The sequence below is a fragment of the Lissotriton helveticus genome, chromosome 8, assembly GCF_964261635.1.
Source record: "Lissotriton helveticus chromosome 8, aLisHel1.1, whole genome shotgun sequence".
NCBI classification, from domain to species: domain Eukaryota; kingdom Metazoa; phylum Chordata; class Amphibia; order Caudata; family Salamandridae; genus Lissotriton; species Lissotriton helveticus.
Window position 1 is genome coordinate 1263894976 of NC_136069.1, and position 17723 is coordinate 1263912698.

Genomic DNA, 17723 nt, shown 5'->3' on the forward strand with positions numbered 1-17723 from the left:
GTTGTCCAGACGATCCTTGTATGTATTTTTCTTGGTGGCGCGGATCAGTTGGTGGTGTTTCCGGGTGGCGAGCTTGAGGGTGGTCATGTTGTCCGTGGTAGGCTCCCTTCTCCAGGCTTTCTCGAGGGCTCGGCAGTTCTTCTTGGAGTTCTTTAGTTCGTCGGTGAACCATGGTGTTTTCCTGCTGCAGGGCCTGCTGGGTGGGGTTCTCAGTGGGGCGAGTTCGTCCGCGCAGTTGCTGATCCACTTCGTGAGGTTGTCGGCGGCCAGGCTGGGGCTCGCTGAGCTGGCGGGAGGGTGCTGGCTCAGGGAAGCGGCGAGCTGGTCGGCTGTGATCTTGCTCCAGCTTCTGCGGGCAACCTGTTGTTGGTGGTGGTGGCTCGCCGATCTGTTGAAGGTGAAGTGGACGCAGCTGTGGTCCGTCCAGTGGAGTCCTGTTGCGTGGCTGAAGGTGACGTCGTTGCTGGATGAGAAGACGGCGTCGAGCGTGTGTCCGGCGAGGTGGGTGGGGGTGGGCACCAGTTGCTTGAGTCCGAGGTTGGCGAGGTTGTCGATCAGGCTGGTGGTGTTGCGGTCGTTGTTGTTCTCCAGGTGGAAGTTGAGGTCCCCCAGGAGGATGTAGTCGGCGGAGGGGAGGGCATGCGGGCTGACGAAGTCGGCGATGTCCTCGCTGAATCGTGTGCGTGGCCCCGGGGGTCGGTAGATCAGGGTGCCTCTGAGGGTGGTCTTCGGGTTGGTGTGGATCTGGAAGTGCAGGTGTTCAGCGGTGGTTAGGGTGTCGTCGGTGTTGGTCGTGATGCGGATGGTGTCTCTGTGGATGATCGCGATGCCTCCTCCCGTCTTGTTGGCGGTGCGGTCCCTCCGGATGATCTTGTAGCCCTCCGGGATGGCGATGGCGATGGCGATGTCTGGGGCTGAGGAGGCGTTCATCCAGGTCTCGGTGAGGAAGGCAACGTCCGGGGCGGTGGTGTCGAGGAGGTTCCAGAGTTCTACGGCGTGTCTGTGGACGGAGCGGGTGTTGAGCAGGATGCACTTCAGGTGGTTGCTGCTGGTGTTCGGTTTGGCGGGTGCAGGGAAGGTCCGGATGCAGGTGAACTTGCAGGCGCGGCAGCTGAAGGGTCCGTGGGTGTGCTTCGGGGCGGCGCGGTGACATCCTGGGATGCGGCCGGTGTTGAGTGCGATGAGGTCGGCGGCGGTGTAGGTTCGTTGGGTTGGCTTCCGTCGGTGGGGGCCAGGGGTCCTGGCCCTGGGCGCGGTCCAGGCGCGGACGGGCGCAGACGGGCTTACCTTTGGCGCGCCTTCGACGCACAATCGGCGCGCCCGCTGCGCGTCAACGCTGCGCGTTCGCACGGTCGCCATATAAGGCGAAGTGCGCGGGTGGGCGGAGCAGCTGGGAGGCGGGAGCGGGGAGGGAACAGAAGGGAAAAGGGGCGGGGTCGGCGGTAGTGGCGGGAAGCGGGGGCGGCGAGGGAGGCGGGAAACAGAGCGCTAACACGGGTAGAAGATTAGAGAATATGGACAAGCACACAGGAATGTCAAAACAAGCTAAACACGGGAAAAAGCCTAAATACAAGCACAGGTGATCGACAAAACAAGCTAAACACGGGGAAAAAGCCTAAATACAAGCACAAGTGATCGACAAAACAAGCTAAACACGGGGAAAAAGCCTAAAATACAAGCACAAGTGATCGGCAAAACAAGCTAAACACGGGAGAGGGATTCGAAAATAAAAACAGGCACAAGCGATCGGCAAAGGAAGGCAAACTGACGGCAGCAGGGTCAGTCGGCAGCGAGGCAGCTAGGCACAGCGAGGGGGCACACGCAGCAGCTGGTGGCCGTGCCGCCGTGCGGCGCGGGGGTGTCCCACAAGGCCTTAAGCCTATTTGTATTAGCTATTAGCGTTATTATGACCCCACTACCCCCCCCTCTTTTTTGGGCGTTCTGCTTGCGAAGAAATTAATGGTGTCTGGAAGGAGGAATAGCCATCAATATGAATCTGGGCTATTTCCCAGGTTTATTGTAGGCATAGGATATTAATCCCACTCACCATATCTAACCAGTTTGTTTTCCTTTTTCTTTCCCTAGCCAGCTATAGTCCATGTAATTGTTAAATCTTTCAAATCCCTCCAGTAATGGGTCAGGTCCCTTCTGTGTTTTTTTTTCTGAGCCGTGTCCTGATATGTCAGAAAAGGCCTTAGACATTCAGTCGCATGTTTAAAGACCTTCCAGCAGGGCATATCTATTAATCATGTCTGGGTTTGTAAACATGAGATCAGGATTGTGGATAGGGACGTTTGGGACACTACAAAATCTGTCCCTATTTTGGACAGTAGCAATTGGCCTTAATGGTTTATAGAAAAAACCTAAAGGGAAGGCAAAAATGTGACTTTCTGGCGTTGGGGTGTTAGGCAGTAGGCTTAATAATTTCCCTACCAGGTGCCGATTATTAAAATGTACAATTATACAATCCCCCCTTAAAGTCGTAGGAGCCTGTTCCACCCATGGCACTCTTCTGGCCATAATAATGTGACTGTAGAGCTTTTGTCTCCCCATATTGAATTTAGACAGCCAATGTAGGGCCTTGGTCATTAGTTGTTCTGTGGTCTCAGGCTGAGTAGGTCCTAATTCTCTGGTATTGGTGAGAATAATAACGTATGGGCAGGCTGCCGAGGGGAGATCTAACCTCATTATCTTTGTAGGTCTGTGCGTCCACTGGGAGTTCAAAAGTCCCCTCACACTTTCGTCTGTCCTTCCCTCATTCAGTGTAATTCCATTGGCGATATTTGGGCCCCCTGTTTGATACCCTACTAATCTTAGGGAGGGATGACTATGCAGGATGATAGCTCGGTGAGGGGATTGGTGGGTGGATTATTTCAGTCCCTTGGGGGTTCGTAATTGTTGCTTGGCCACCAATCAGCGATTGTCGGGTTGAGTTGTTAACATCGTGCCTGGCCCGTCCTGCCCCTCATGATCCCTTGCTATTATTGGGCCTGATGGTAAGTGAGGGACAGCTTCTGTGAAGACCTATTGCCCGGGGGGTGATTGACCTTAAATGTTTCCTGCTACTGAGTGCCCCCCACGCTCTATACAAACCCTCTTTTTGGACCGTGTTGATAAACACTCCTCTATTTTTGTAAATCTGCTCAGTAATAATGTAAAAACCTATTCCAGTCTTGGGATCTCCATGTTCGCAAGGTTCTTAGATCTTCCCCTTTTCTTTTTCCCCGGAGGTTCCATAGTAGGACGATCATCTGCATGGGGGAGCCCTGGGAGAGAATTTTTACCAGAAATGGAAGCTTAAAACCTTGCGAAGATTCCTCCACCTGCTGCCAATGGACTGTTGGGCTGATATAGTCCATGCCCTTATTACATCTCAGCTGGACTATGCTAACCGCTTGTACCTGGGTCTCCCTGCTTATCTTACTCAGAGATTGCAGACAGTCCAGAACGCAACAGCGAGGTTCATCAGAAATGTGCCCCTCCGGCATCACATTTCTCCTCATTTGCGCAGCCTTCATTTTCGCCCAGTGAAAAGGAGAATCGAATTTAAGGCACTGTCCCTTGCCTATAGAGCCTCAAGAGATAGAGGTCCCAGATACTTGAAACAGAGACTTCAGAAATATCACCAAACCAGGACCTTACGATCTAACTCTCCACACTCTTCGCTTTGCCAAAGCCAGGATTGGTGGGAGAGCCTTCGCAGTAAGAACAGTTGCTCTTTGGAATTCTATGCCTGATCACCTGCGCAAAGCAGAATCGGAATCCACTGTCAGGAAGGCATTGAAAACATGGCTGTTTGATTTGCCCTAGCTAGTCCCTTTTCCCTGTCTGATCACGCTGCTACTTTCAGCGCCAGGACATAGCCGTAGCCGAGCGCTTTATAAATGTTTATGGATGGATTATTACAAAGACTGCGTCAGTGCCTTCTACCAAGCGGCAAACCACTTTTCTGGAAGTCATTAATTTACAACTACTCCTGAAGAAGAAAAAAGACAAAGCTGCCAGTCCTGTGCACCCTATTTCTCCTACTTCTCTATCTCACATACCACCACCTGCACCTTCTTTACCTTATTCACCACAGAAACCCTTAAATATTACACCTCCGGTATCGCCACATACAGACCCAGATGCAGATGGGGGTTATGATGACACTTACGGCTCACAACCACCCCCAGACCCCTGGCAGGATTATGACATTGATCCCTCAGGGGATACAGATTCAAACCTATACCCTGCCAAACCATCACCTCCTGAAACTACATCATATCAATAACTTATTGCTGGGCAGCAGCATACCATGGGGTTACACTGCATAAAGAATCCATGGAAAAGGATTTTTTGTTTGAGACAATGTGCACCACACACATGAAGTCTCAATCTCTTACAATACTTAAAGGCTTGATGCACCACACAGATTATATTTTTGAGGATCCTTCACAGGCTCTAATTATCACCCCCAGGGTAGATAAAAAAAAATATAAGGCTGCACCATCTGACCCAATTTTCATTTGCGGCCAGCTTCCACCAGACTCGCTAGTTGTTTCAAATGTCCGTAAATTGGCTATTTCACAAACTACAGCTGAAACACCACCTCCTTATAAGGAATCCAAACTTATTGATGGGTCAGGCGCAAACGGGCTGCTGCTCAATCTGCCAATCATTGGTGAATTGCAAACACACATGCATTATTAGCAAGATATGACAGAGCTCACTGGGATGAGATGGAGGAACTCCTCCAGTATCTCCCATAAGAACATAAAAAGAAAGGGCAAGTTAGGACGTTAATTTCCAACTCATCCATTAAATGCGCAATGGACTCTGGGTTTACTGCCACCAAAGGCATCAATAGAATTATTGTTCTATGCAGGCATGTCTGGCTGCATATCTCTGGTTTTAAACCAGAAGTGCATCAAACTTTATTCAATGTCCCGTTCGATAAGGAGCAACTCTTTGGTTCTCAAGTAGATGAGGCCTTAGAAATGATGAAAAGGGACACTGAGGTTGCCAAATCCATGAGGGCACTTCAACCACCTATTCATCGGGGCTCCTTTCGTAGCTTTTCTTACAGACCAGGTTCCAAAGCAACATATAGCAATGCCTCTGCATCTTCCTACAGATAGAAAACTCACACCTCCATCAAGAGGGTATTTCAGAGGCAGCTATAGAAGAAACAACTTCAAAGGTTGGGGCAAAGGTACACCAACCCGTAATGCCCCATCCGGTAATAAACAGTGACTTACTTATCCTCCTCACGATCATTCCACACCTGCCTGGATGATTGCAGCAGTTTCTCCCCACTTGGCAGTCCATAACATCAGTCTGGTTGGTGTAGAACATCATCCAACATGCTAATTACCTGGAGCCCATCAGCTCGCCTCCCAATATTCCACTTCGCACCCACAGACTCTCTGGAACATCACCAACTGCTCAAACAGTAAATGCAAACTTTCTTACTCAAAGAAGCTATACAGCCAGTTCCTCTACATCATCAAGGGTCCAGGGGTCTGTTCCCTGTACTCTCTGATTCCCAAAAGCACTGCTCCCTATGGCCGATTTTAGATCTATGGCCTCTGAATCACTACATTCTATCAGAGCACTATCATATGGTCGCAATTCAACAGGTGCTTCCACTTCTACAAGATGACTTAATGTCGGCACTAGACTTTAAAAAAAAAAAAATTCAAAACCTTTATTGAGGGATTACTAGTCGGGTACAGTACACTGTGCAACAGATAATCACCAATCGACAAATTGCAAGCAAAGTCAAGCATATAGAAACAAAACAGCTGTCCCTTACAGGAGATATTGAGACATAAAGGCACACTACACAGGCATCAAGAATTCGGGGGGCCCTCCGCACAAAGGGTGCTCCAGTAACACTCCATTATAATCGGTGAGGGACACGGAACTGGACCTAATACGGGAGAGGGGTAAAGCAGTCACCAGACAGCACCGGCGGCCGCCGGGGGCGGGGAGCGCGGGAGAGGCAGCGACGCTGGGAGAGGAACAGGAATGAAGGTAAGTCACCAGAGGGCCCTAGATATCCACAGGTCGGGACCTAGCGGGCATTAAGTCCCAAAACTCAGATAATAGAGTCTGGCACCGAGAAGCGTCCTCCAGCCAACCGTTAACCCTGGGGGCAGGCCTATGACCCCAGCACATGGCCACCCTACACCGGGCCAAGACCAGCATCATCGCAATCAGGCGACAGGAAGCATCCGGGCAGGATTTTACATAACCAAGTAGGCACAGGGTGGGGTCAGGGGACACTGTAGTGCTGGTAATGGCCGAGACTGCAGAGCACACGCCCTGCCAGAATTCGGAGACCCTGGGGCACAACCATGCCAAATGCGCGAAATCAGCCACAGGGGCGTCGCAGCACATACAGGTGTTGGTAGGTATAAGCCCGAGCTTGTGGAGCTGGGCGGGGGTGCAATAAATCCTATGCAGGAACTTGAAGTGTATCAGATGGAGCCGATAATTAGGTGACAGCTTCTTTGTCTGGTTGCTGCAGTAGAGCCAATCAGCCTGCGCAATGTCAATGCCGAGATCCCCCCCCCCCCCAAACCTCCCGTGCGCGGTCTGTGGAAATGGAAGTTGACATAAGCGTGAGAGCGTATAATTTGGTGACTAATTTGTGTGGGGATGGGGAAGCATACACAAAGTCAAGGGGCGGCATAGTGGGAGGGGGCTGGGGGAATGTGGAATGCAATGTCCAACAGATGGAGCGCAGCTGGTAGAATAATAACGTGTCCAGTGGACCTGAAGAATCTGGGTGGAGGTAAAAAGCACCTCCTGGTTAAAGGTCAGCAACCGTCCGTAAACCCAGACGCGTTGCGTGCTTGGCCATGCCAGAAGACTGAAATAGAGGGAAATCAGGGTGGTTCACTATTGGCACAGCGTTTGCAGATAGTAAGGGGAGATTAGCGATCCGGCGAAGGCTGGACCAGGCCCAGCGCAACGTCTCAACTGTGTCCACATCCGCCCGAGGTCGCACCTCCGGCGCAAATAGCACCGTAGACAAAGGCCAAGGAGAGGCTATATCTGCCTCGACGGCAAGGTGAGGCTGATAGGGGGTGGGATGAATCCAAAAGTGAAGAAAGCTGGCCTGTGCACACAGGGCATATATCTTAAAATCCGGCGCACCCAGACCACCGGCAGACATGGGAAGAGTAAGGATATCATATGCCACCCTCGGCTGTTTACCCACCCAGACGAGTAAAATAATTAATGAGCACAGTTTGCGAAAGAAATGAGAGGAGATAGGAATCGGGACATTCAGAAACAAGTAAAGGAATTTTGGCAGGACCACCATCTTGGCGATTGCTATCCGGCTGGCCAAAGAAAGGGGGAGCTGACCCCATGTGGAAATCTTGGATTACAACCAGTCCACTGCACAGCCATAGTTTGATCGCCACACTTCATCCAAGTCCCTACTCAGCCAGATGCCTAGGTAGCTTGTGGGGCTAGAAGCCCATACAAATGGGAAGTCGGGTGTGAACGAGGTAGTGGCATAAGTTAAGGGAAACAACACAGACTTTCTCCAATGTACTTTCCTGGGGATGGCGGACATACAACGTTACATGGTCTGCATACATGGAGACGATAAGGGAGCGGGCCGAAAAGCCTATTCCCCTATGAGTGTGGTGCTGCCGGAACCTAGCGGCCAGGGGCTCCAATGCGATGGCGAATGTGGACACCCCTGACGGGTGCCGCGATTGATGTTGATGGGGTCAGTGATCTGACCATTAATGCGTAACCAAGCCGATGGGGCGGCATATAGAAGCATAATCTTTCATATAAATATGTAGCTGAAGCCCAGACGGAGTAAAAGATAGAACAGAAAGAGCCACTCAAGCGTATCGAACGCCTTTGTGGCGTCCAGCAGAGCAGCCACCGCAGCAAGGTTGGGATTCATTTGGTGTAGAACTGAAAAGATTGTGCGGAGGTTATGTGAGGTAGCTCTTCCGGGAATGAAGCCTGATTGGCCTGGGAGAGTGAGGAGTGGCATGAGGAGCAAAAGGCGGGAGGCGATCAGTTTGGCGAAGATTTTGTTGTTGATGTTTATTAGAGAGAGGGGCGGTAGGAATCTCGACGGTCAGCGGGTTTTTCGGGTTTAAGGAGCAGAGTAATCAAAGCCTAGCGGAGAGACTGCAGGAAGAGGCCGTTGTCAAAAGATTCATTATACATAGCCACCAGGTGCGGCTCAAGGAGGTCAGCATACGTTTTGTAGAACGAGGCCGGTAGGCCATCGAGGCCCGGAGCCTTGTCCCCAGGAAGACCACTGATGGCCGCGAGAATCTCCTCCCTAGTGAATGGTATATCTAGATGTCAGCACTAGACTTAAAGAACGCGTACATTCACATCCCCGTTCACCCAGCACATCGCAAATTCCTCAGATTTGTGTTAGAAGGAATATATTACCAATTCAAGGTCCTGCCAATCGGAGTCACTACTGCACCCTGAGTATTCACCAAATGCTTAGCAGTGGTAGCAGTGCATTTGCACAGACAGAACATTCATGTCCTCCCTTATCTAGACGACTGGCTTATCGAAGCCCTTACCCACCTTCTTCGTGGTCAACACACTCAGATTACCATAATCCTCCTACATTAATTGGGGTTCACTATCAAAGTCCTAAAGTCCCATCTTCAACCTTCAGCCTATCCAGATGCAGCCAGAATTCAATATTTTCAAACAGTGCTACCAAAATTTCAGGCTAATCAATACTTCACTGTCAAATCTTATATGCATCTTTTGGGAATGATGGCATCATGCATCACCATAGTGCCTCATGCAACACTGAACGTGCGTCCTCTGCAAGAATGCTTGGCACAACAGTGAACTTGGTACAGCCGCACTCCTCAATCTCTGCAGAGGTGGAACATACAAACTGTGTTAAAAGGGTGGCTGTTCCTTGTCCCTGTTCCACAAGTCGTGCTAACAGCAGACACATCCCTCACAAGATGGGGTGCTCACCTACACAATCTAACAGTTTATGGTCTCTGGGACACTAGGCACCAGAATCTCCATATCAACTGCCTATAGCTTCAAGCTGTTCACCTAGCGCTGAAAACATTTCTACCTCACCTCATAGGCAAGGTTGTCGTAGTTCAGATGGACAATATGACAGCGATGTACTATATACAAAAATTGGGGGACACACTCTCTACAGTTGTCGCGCCTCTCTCAGACCATTTGGTGTTGAGCACTGCATCACAAACTCCATCTGTTAGCAGAACATCTTCCGGGCACGGACAACAAATCTACACACTTCCTAAGCAGGATGCGGCAAGAAGTCCACGATTAGGAACTCCAACCCCAAGTTGTCCTCATCTACTTCCACAAGTGGGGAGTTCGTAAATTAGACCTCTGTGCAACTGCAGAGAAAACAAAATGTTGCCTCCAGGTTCCCACACCCCCTATCCAAAAGCAATGCACTATGGATGAGTTAGACAGGGATATTTGGCTATGCTTTCCCGCCTCTCCCTCTTCTTCCATTTCCAGTTCGGAACCTCAGGTAAGCGTCTCTTACCCTCATTCTGGTGGCTCCCACATAGGCTCGTCAACTTTGGTTCACCACACTACTCAAACTCTCCGTACTTCCACATGAGAAGCTTCACATCAACCTGTATTGTCTCACTCAGAACCATGGTGAAATCAGACATCCAAACCCAAAGGAGCTGAACCGTGTGATTTGGCTCCTGAAGTCATAGAATTCAGGTACCTAAATTTGCTACCAGAATATATGACCACTCTTAAGGAAGCGCATAAGCCTACCACTAGAGCTTGTTATGCAGCCAAATGGAAATTATTTGCTTTTTACTGTCATGACCGAAATATTGATTCACTCAATGCATCTGTACAAAAAATTATTTGTAATCTTTTGTATTTACAGCGCTCTGGCCTTGCTTACACTTCCATACATTTACATCTTGCGGCATTGGCTGCCTATCTTCAAAACATGCAACACTTATAGTTGTTGAACGTGCCAGTTATTAAGACTTTCATGGAAGGCCTTAAAAGAGTAATGCAAACACAAGGGGATGATGGACGGAGCAATGAAACTTTTCAAACATTCACCCCCAGTCCCAGATCTGGATTGAATCTATAATAGTTGTCTAGCTCACTTTGCCACCCCTGCTCAAACCCAGCTATATGCAAATCAGTCTTTACCCTGTGCCTCATGGGAAACAGTCCAGCCCGAACTGCCAAGCCAGCTCTTCCCTGAGCCAGAAGCAAGCATCCTGGGACAGATTTTGGGGTAACACCCCTCATCAACCAGGCAAGCTTGAATCCAGTGTCAGAGTGAGCAAATGACCCACATCTGGGCATACCATGCCAACTTAGGGTGAACAAAGCAAATACAAGTGGATGATAGATGGAGCATTGAACCTTTTCAGACACTCCCCCCTCCCTCCCGACCAGCTTTCCCCTACTTCCCAGTCACAGATCTGGGTTGGATCAATCATCGTTCTTTCGCTCTCTTCGCCACCCCAGCTCAGACCCAGCTATATGCAAATCAGTTTTGACACTGTGCCTCATGGGAACTTTCAAAATAAAGGCATCTATGGCTTTCTTGGGCAACATCCCATAGCTGACATTTGTAAAGCAGTTACATGATCCACACCACACACTTTCACTAAGCACTATTGTGTGGATGTTCTAGTACGCCAACAAGCTAATGTAGGACAGGCGGTGCTTCTTACACTTTTTCAAACAACTGCAACCTCCACTGGTAAGCCCCCTCTTTTGGAGGATACTGCTATTCAGTCTATGCAAAGCATGTGTATCTACAGTCACACATGCCTCAGACGGATTGTTACTTACCCTCTAAGGCATGTAGTGCTGTAGATGCACATACACAGCCTCCGCCATGGACACCTATGTTTGTTGCAGTTCTTATCTATACTTTCATATGCATGGACATCTCTTTGCTGATACTTACTTATACTCTATTCTCACCATCCTGCGGGAAAATAATCGAATAATGGAGTCGATGCACATGCACACTATTAACAAGAGGAGGAGTCACCTTACTCGTGACTCGAAAGAACTTCTTTGAAGAAGAACAACTTGCACACATCTGGACCCAACACTAGATGGCAAGCATATGCAAAGCATCTGAATCTACAACACTACATACCAAAAACGGATGCTTACAGGGTAAGTAACATAATTGTTCTGCTCTCTCATTGAGAGAGCCTGTAAGATGAGGTGATACTCGAAAAATCCCCCATTGCTGTGTTCACTGCCACAAGTGAATCGCCTCCCAACACAGTGTCCATTACCCACACCACCCTGTCTTGAGATAGTGGACAGTGGTGGTGTTCTCCAAAAGAAATTACATTTTGTTCCCCGATATTGAAGAAAGAAAAATCTACATGGTAAGGTGAACCGTTCATGGCTCTAGCACATTTATGTGGAGGTGCTGGTCTGATGTGAATCAGTCACATTGCGCGGGCATTTCGCTGAACCTGACATCCAAGCCCAGGAGAAGACGTCCATGATCACAGTAGCCTGAACTTGCAGTGAGGCTAACGCCCCACCATATGGCTGAAGGTGGCCATCCTCCAATGCATATCCGGGTGTACTGACAGGACAGTTACATCTTTGCTGAAAGGCTCTCCTTAAGCTGGAGCAGGGATCACTGAAGGAATCTTATCCAGCATCTGGCGTGTGACAACTTCTGCATGCACAAGGCCATAATGTCCCAAAGACATAATGGGTACAGGAGCGGGATCCATGTCTTGAGTCAGAATCATTGGAAAAATGTCTTCAATAGCTGCAGCCCTAGAGAACGAGGAAAAGCCTTTATGCTGTACCTTTACAACACCAATCCTATGAAGATTAACCTCTGCGTTGGAGTGGGGTGAGAATTTTTGGCATTGCTGGCAAAGCCCAAGTTCTGAACGTCAGTCATAGTCTGTTCTAGGTGTTCCTTGATCAGTTCGGAGTTCACTCTGGTGAAATGTCAAGGATGTTCACGTACTGTAAATCCACATTAAATTCAGTGTCTGTATTATAATGGGGGAGAATGTTATCAGCTCAGAATAGTCATCCTCTGTTTTCCTGTTCTGGAAATCTGCCAGGCTGTGACCTGGGCATCTCTGCTCATGTTTAGTAAGCACTACTGCCCAGACAGTCCGGGCCGTTGTGACAGTCACTTTGCCGATTCGGTCCTCCAGGACTTTCTGGTCTAAATCTGTTTCTAGGGGGGTATCTATTCTAAGGTAAGGATTCTGCTGCTAGAAGTTGCTGTAAGATGAAGTTACTTATCTTTGGTAATGCTTTATCTTGTAGAGACTCCATCCAGCCACAGATTCCGTACCGTTCCTCCCACCCTTCATGCTCTGTGAACAGATTCCTCTATGTAGTGTGACCCTTGTAGGTCCTTAGTGTCTGCACACTGGGCCATCAGCATTCGTTTGTGGCTCTGTGCTTCTGGTGCAGACATGTCACGAAAAGAAACTGATGTCAGCGCAATGGTGTGGCGCCTATATAGGTACTGAACGCGTACTTCCGTCACGAACGCCGAGCAATGCCACTTACCAGCACACAGAGATACTGCTCAAAGATTTTCCAGATACAGTATGACACCTGGGGAATAATCTAAGGTAGGAATCTGCAGCTATATAGAGCCGCTACCAGATAAGGCATTACCGAAGGTAAGAACATATTGTTTAAGGACCTAAAAAAAACTGTGTTCATGGCACAGTGCAGAATGTTGGATATTACATCATGACAATAAGAAGTTTAATGTGTTATCATCAGAAAAGTAGAAAAATAAAATACATTATGTAATATTCTTTGTTTTTCTCATTGACTTTTGAAGGGCCAACCTCTGCAGAGCAAATCTGGATTTGTAGAAGGTCCTTCTCGGCACTCTGTTTTAAATTTAATTTTGAAACCTGGAGAAAAAAAATCAGTGCAAGTAAAATTCACTCCAGTTTTCAACAATACTGTATCCTCATTAATAATTATAAGGTATGTGAATCAGGACTATACTTTTGAATTTGGTGTACAAGTAGATGTGATGTTAAAAATAAATCTCAGCGGGCTCCCATGGGAGTCCTTTTCATGATTGTATGTTTCTCTTGGGTTAGGGATGATTTTTCTGCAGATGTTGTTTGCTGATGTTCACTTTTTAAGCAATAGCCTGGAATATTTCCATAACACAGTGCATCAGTAGACTCTGAGATCATGGAAGATAGGTTGAAGAATCAAAGACTCCCATCAGAATTTCAAATCAAACTTGGGACCTCCACATTGATGTAACCAGTGCGAGATAGGCTGACTGTCTCTCAAGCTGAGCTACTATTCTTGTAATTGTGGCAATTAAATGCACTGCACTGTAATTGCACTCTGTCCCTGCAAGAAAGTGTCTACTCTTAATGCTCCCAAAACTGGCCTCCTATTGATGTACCTAGGGAGCTGATAATCATGTCCGATGCACATGTATTGATTGACCTCGGGCCCAAACTGACTAATAATACTTTGTAGACCATCATTTTCCATTTTCAGGTGCCGAGTCTTGGAGGTATCTGGATTTCTAGTCTACCACTACATTCTGCCCACTTAGCAGATATTTCTCTGGCACAGTAGTCTTGTTCTCTAGGCAGAAATGCCAATAATATTTGCCAGTCCCATCAGGACTGTGTAGCTAGTCCCTGCCAGGTGCTTATATCCTTCACTTTCAAGATGTGGTCCATTTCCTGCAGAACGCAGGACTTGATTCTGTCTATCATTCTTCTAAGTAAGCTTGTCAGCAGTTCCAGGCAGTTGATGTGGAGGCTTGACTCACGTCCGGACCACTTTCCCACTGTAGAGGAGTCCTCACTGAGGTTTCCGATTCCCCTGCCTGACATTGATCTGAAGTTCACATCTCCATTGCAGCCACCATTTGATCTAGGTTCAGCTCAAACTGTGAGATCTCGTCTCAGTTGGTCGAACTGGAGTCTCTGGAAGGCTTTTAGTACAAGGGTCCCAGAAACAGTTCTTGTGTTGAAGAATGGGGCAGGTCCACAATCCATGCAAGTTGTGTAAGTGAGATCTACTCTTGTGGGAGGTATTTCATGGGTTTCCTTTGAATATTAATGATTTTCTTTAGTGAAAGCTGCAATACTGCAGTGACTGATTGGTAACAAACCCAATAAGGTATTAGATAAAGGAGTTTTAACTCTGACTTGTATCTGTTTTAAAAAAACAAAAAACTAGCTACGGAATGGATGTACCCTATACTCTGATGGGACAATAGGTGCTGGGCACACTGTTTCCTCAGCAAAATGTCCTCCAGGAACTCAATCAGTGTAATTCCTCTGGCTCTGAGATACTTCACAACCAGCCTGAGTTGCTTGGTGAATCTTAAAGGGGCTGATGGTGCAGCAGAAGCTAAGGACACAAGTTCAAATACCTTTCCCCTCCTCCTGTGGAGAAAAGTGGGCACCCTGAGATTAGTGTTCTTTAGGTCCAGAGGCACAATCCAGTCCAGGGTGCAAATGTCCTAGTGTAAATTAATCCTCTTCATCTTGACATGCCATTAGACTAGCTACACATTAAAATCCCTGGTGATGTATCTTGTCTGTCAACACCCCAGAAAGATTGCTAACAAACAAATCTCTGGGATGCAAAAAGTCCGCCCTATTACACCTTTCCTATCCACCTACTGGTATCTGAGACCCCTCTCGGACCCGAGAGAGAATGTGGGACTGGGACACTGAATTTGAGCCCTAAAACTCTCTGAAAACCTGATACTGTTTGGAGCATCCAAGCATTTCTTGCTGAGCCCTTCTGGCTGTGCATGTACTTTGCAAGCTTCCAGTGGATTCTTATATGGAAGAAAGGGATAATCCTTGCTTATGTTACCTACAGATGTGAGAGCGCTAGCCTTGAAGATTTTGTGTCATCCCTATCTTTGAGCTGCACTCTTTGAGGAGAAGAATCTTTCAACGCATTGCTGGCCCTGTTCTCCATCATTACTGCTCGAACCTTCTGGGAGACTTATAGGAAGGAGTGACAGATGTAAAGCCCCAGCTGCCTTACCCGCCCCTGCCTAAAACCTTAAGGCCAAAAATCCTCTTGAGGAGGCCTTAGCCTTGTCTAACAATGTAAAGGTCGACATCAACTTCTCGAGCTACTTCAGGAAAGGCTCTCTTAAGAGACCCTCTTGAGTTACTGTTTTTTCTTCGAATGCAGACACATTCCCTAGCTTAGAGTCTATCTTTATCTGAAAGCATCTTTGGCTCTCCATCATCATGGCACAGGTGGAGTTTCTGAGTAAGATCATGGAATCATGATCTCATGCAACAGCCCTGGTAGGATGTGAGGCTGAATAATGTCTGATTCTTTGGCTACCTTAACCATGTCCACAATCTTGAACAGGACTCCTTGTAAATCCAGGAGATGCAAACACAACGGATGGGCTTGGTTTGGAATCCCTAACTCATCCAAGGTTCATCCAGTTATCCATCTGGTGGATGGAGTTAAGGGAGGGGTTAAGGGCAGCTGTTAGTGCCCACAGTTCCTCCCTATCCATGTTCACCAGCTTGATACACTTTTGTCTGTTGGTAGTATGAATAGTGGGAGGTATGAGTGGGCGGGAGGAGCAGATACGTCTGATATTGGTAGGTTCTCGTGGATGATGACTGACCCTGTGCCCAAATACTGCAGATAGAATCCCCCCCCATCAAAAAATTCACTTGTATGTAGTTTGTGGATCCCTCCTTAAACTCTATGAAGATTTACTAATGCCTGATAACACCACACTCAGAAGACCTATGGTAAGGCAGATGTCTTTCGACCCTTAGGAGGTATAAATTCCTGTGTAAGGAAAAGTGATGAAAACTACCATATTGTGTAGGGAAAAATGTTGGTAACCTGAGAAATGTCTTCTTCAGTACTTTGTACTGACCAGACCATTGGGGAGAGGGTGTTCTGGCACCCAGTGCTAGCAACCTTATAATGTTTCCATACAGTCCAGGAGTTATATCTGTGACCAAAAGATGGGTACCCAAAACCAGCATTTTGCTTGCTGCGGCTTCCACATTTCCAAGTTTATCACCTGAGGGCATGCTGAGCCCATAGAAATCCCACACGTATAGTAACTCAATGTTCAGGAGGTGGTGCCATTTGGTCCACTGTGACTCTGTTCCACCCTGGAAATGGTGGATTGGTGTCATATGTAAGCACTATCCCTGCCCATTGATATCATTAACTTTTTCCCTGTTCCTTTTCGTAGATCTGGAGTTCTGCTCCTAACTGGTCTTCTGACCACCCCTAAATATGTCGTTAATGTGCTACAATATGATGACCCAACCGAAATTGTCAGGATTAAAGTCATGCTGAGACTGCATGGAACAGATGTCGGTCACGGTCCACTTGAGATATGTCTTTGATACTTGGACTCCAGGCACGAATCCTAAGCCTAGCAACTAGTGTTCTCTCATGCACTGCAATGCGATTGGGGGCCCAGAGGCGAAAGTCTGTGCTGAAGAACAAAAGAAGAGGTCACTTCGAAGCATAGGTCCCGCCCCAAATCTCAGGTCTGGTCGCTGTCCCAGTTTTGATGATATGTCCCAAAAGTGAAATTACAAGGAAAGTGAAATTACAAGGAAAGCGAATTCCATTACCGCCGCATTTAGATCTATCCAGAAATCCATTGGAGATTTGTCTTATCGCCCCCTATTAAAATCAATATCCGCTAAACTATTGCCTTCCCTAACATATGGGAGTGAGGTGCTCAATGGGAGCGATGCAGAGATTATAAATACTTCGGTAGCAAAAACCTATCGTCATTTATTTTCACTCCCTAAGAATGCCTCACAATCACAAGTAAGGTTGGAATTTGGTGTGAACTACCAATCTTGTGCAAGAAAAGGAAACATAATGAAGGTGTGGAACAGAATAAAAAATGATTATGACAACAAAATGTCCCGCCGTCTTTGGCAAGAAGTAAGCACCAACCGTTCCCTAACTATTTTCGCCTATTTAAAATCTGCAATCAAGGACTATGGTTTAGCTTCTATTTGGAACAACACGGTCAAACAGGAGAGCTTCAAAAAGACAGTAATCAAAATCACGGACTATCTTTCTCTGATAAAGGACCAAGATAATTTCACTAAAAGACACCATGCGTGGCCAATAGTAAATGGTTTTAAGAAAAAAAGATCCAAACCTATTTGGAAACATCATGGACCAAAAAAATATAAACAAATCTTTATGAATGCTAGGTTTGGTATCTTTCCAGGCTCATGTCATTTGGCACCATGGAAAAGACCTGAAGAATTCGGGGCGTGCACGCTTTGTAAATCAGGTCAAGAAATCATCATACACCTAATGTGCCTTTGCCCGAACCTGGAAGTCGAAAGAAAAGCTGTACTTAAGAAACTATTTAATGAACGTGGTATAAGGACCTGTAGACAGGCTCTTATGGCAAGCTTAGATCCAGAAGACCTAGCTATTAATTCAGCATTTGTGAAATTCCTTGTATTGGCAAAGAAAAAGTTGGACGCTTGTGTTTGAATTTTGTGTAACTACTTTCAAGATGATTAATGGAATAATTTTAATGGGTCAGAGTACTTTTTATTGTTTTATGAGAAGTATTTGAATATAAGCGATGCATCAATATTTAAGTATTGTATACATTTTTTTATATCCGTTTTGTTAGATTTTAATTAATCAAACAAATAAATAAACATGAATCAGTGCTAGAAACCTTATAATGT

General features: G+C 47.1%; 1 protein-coding gene across 1 annotated transcript in view; it reads left to right on the top strand.

Annotated features, from left to right (window-relative positions):
- Window positions 1-17723, top strand: part of TMEM131 (transmembrane protein 131) — a 1081228-nt gene that overhangs the window by 673449 nt on the left and 390056 nt on the right. Inside the window, exon 26 of the mRNA XM_078658243.1 lies at window positions 12836-12987. Within this exon, the coding sequence (XP_078514369.1) occupies window positions 12836-12987 (152 nt within the window). The remainder of the gene's footprint in view (window positions 1-12835; window positions 12988-17723) is intronic.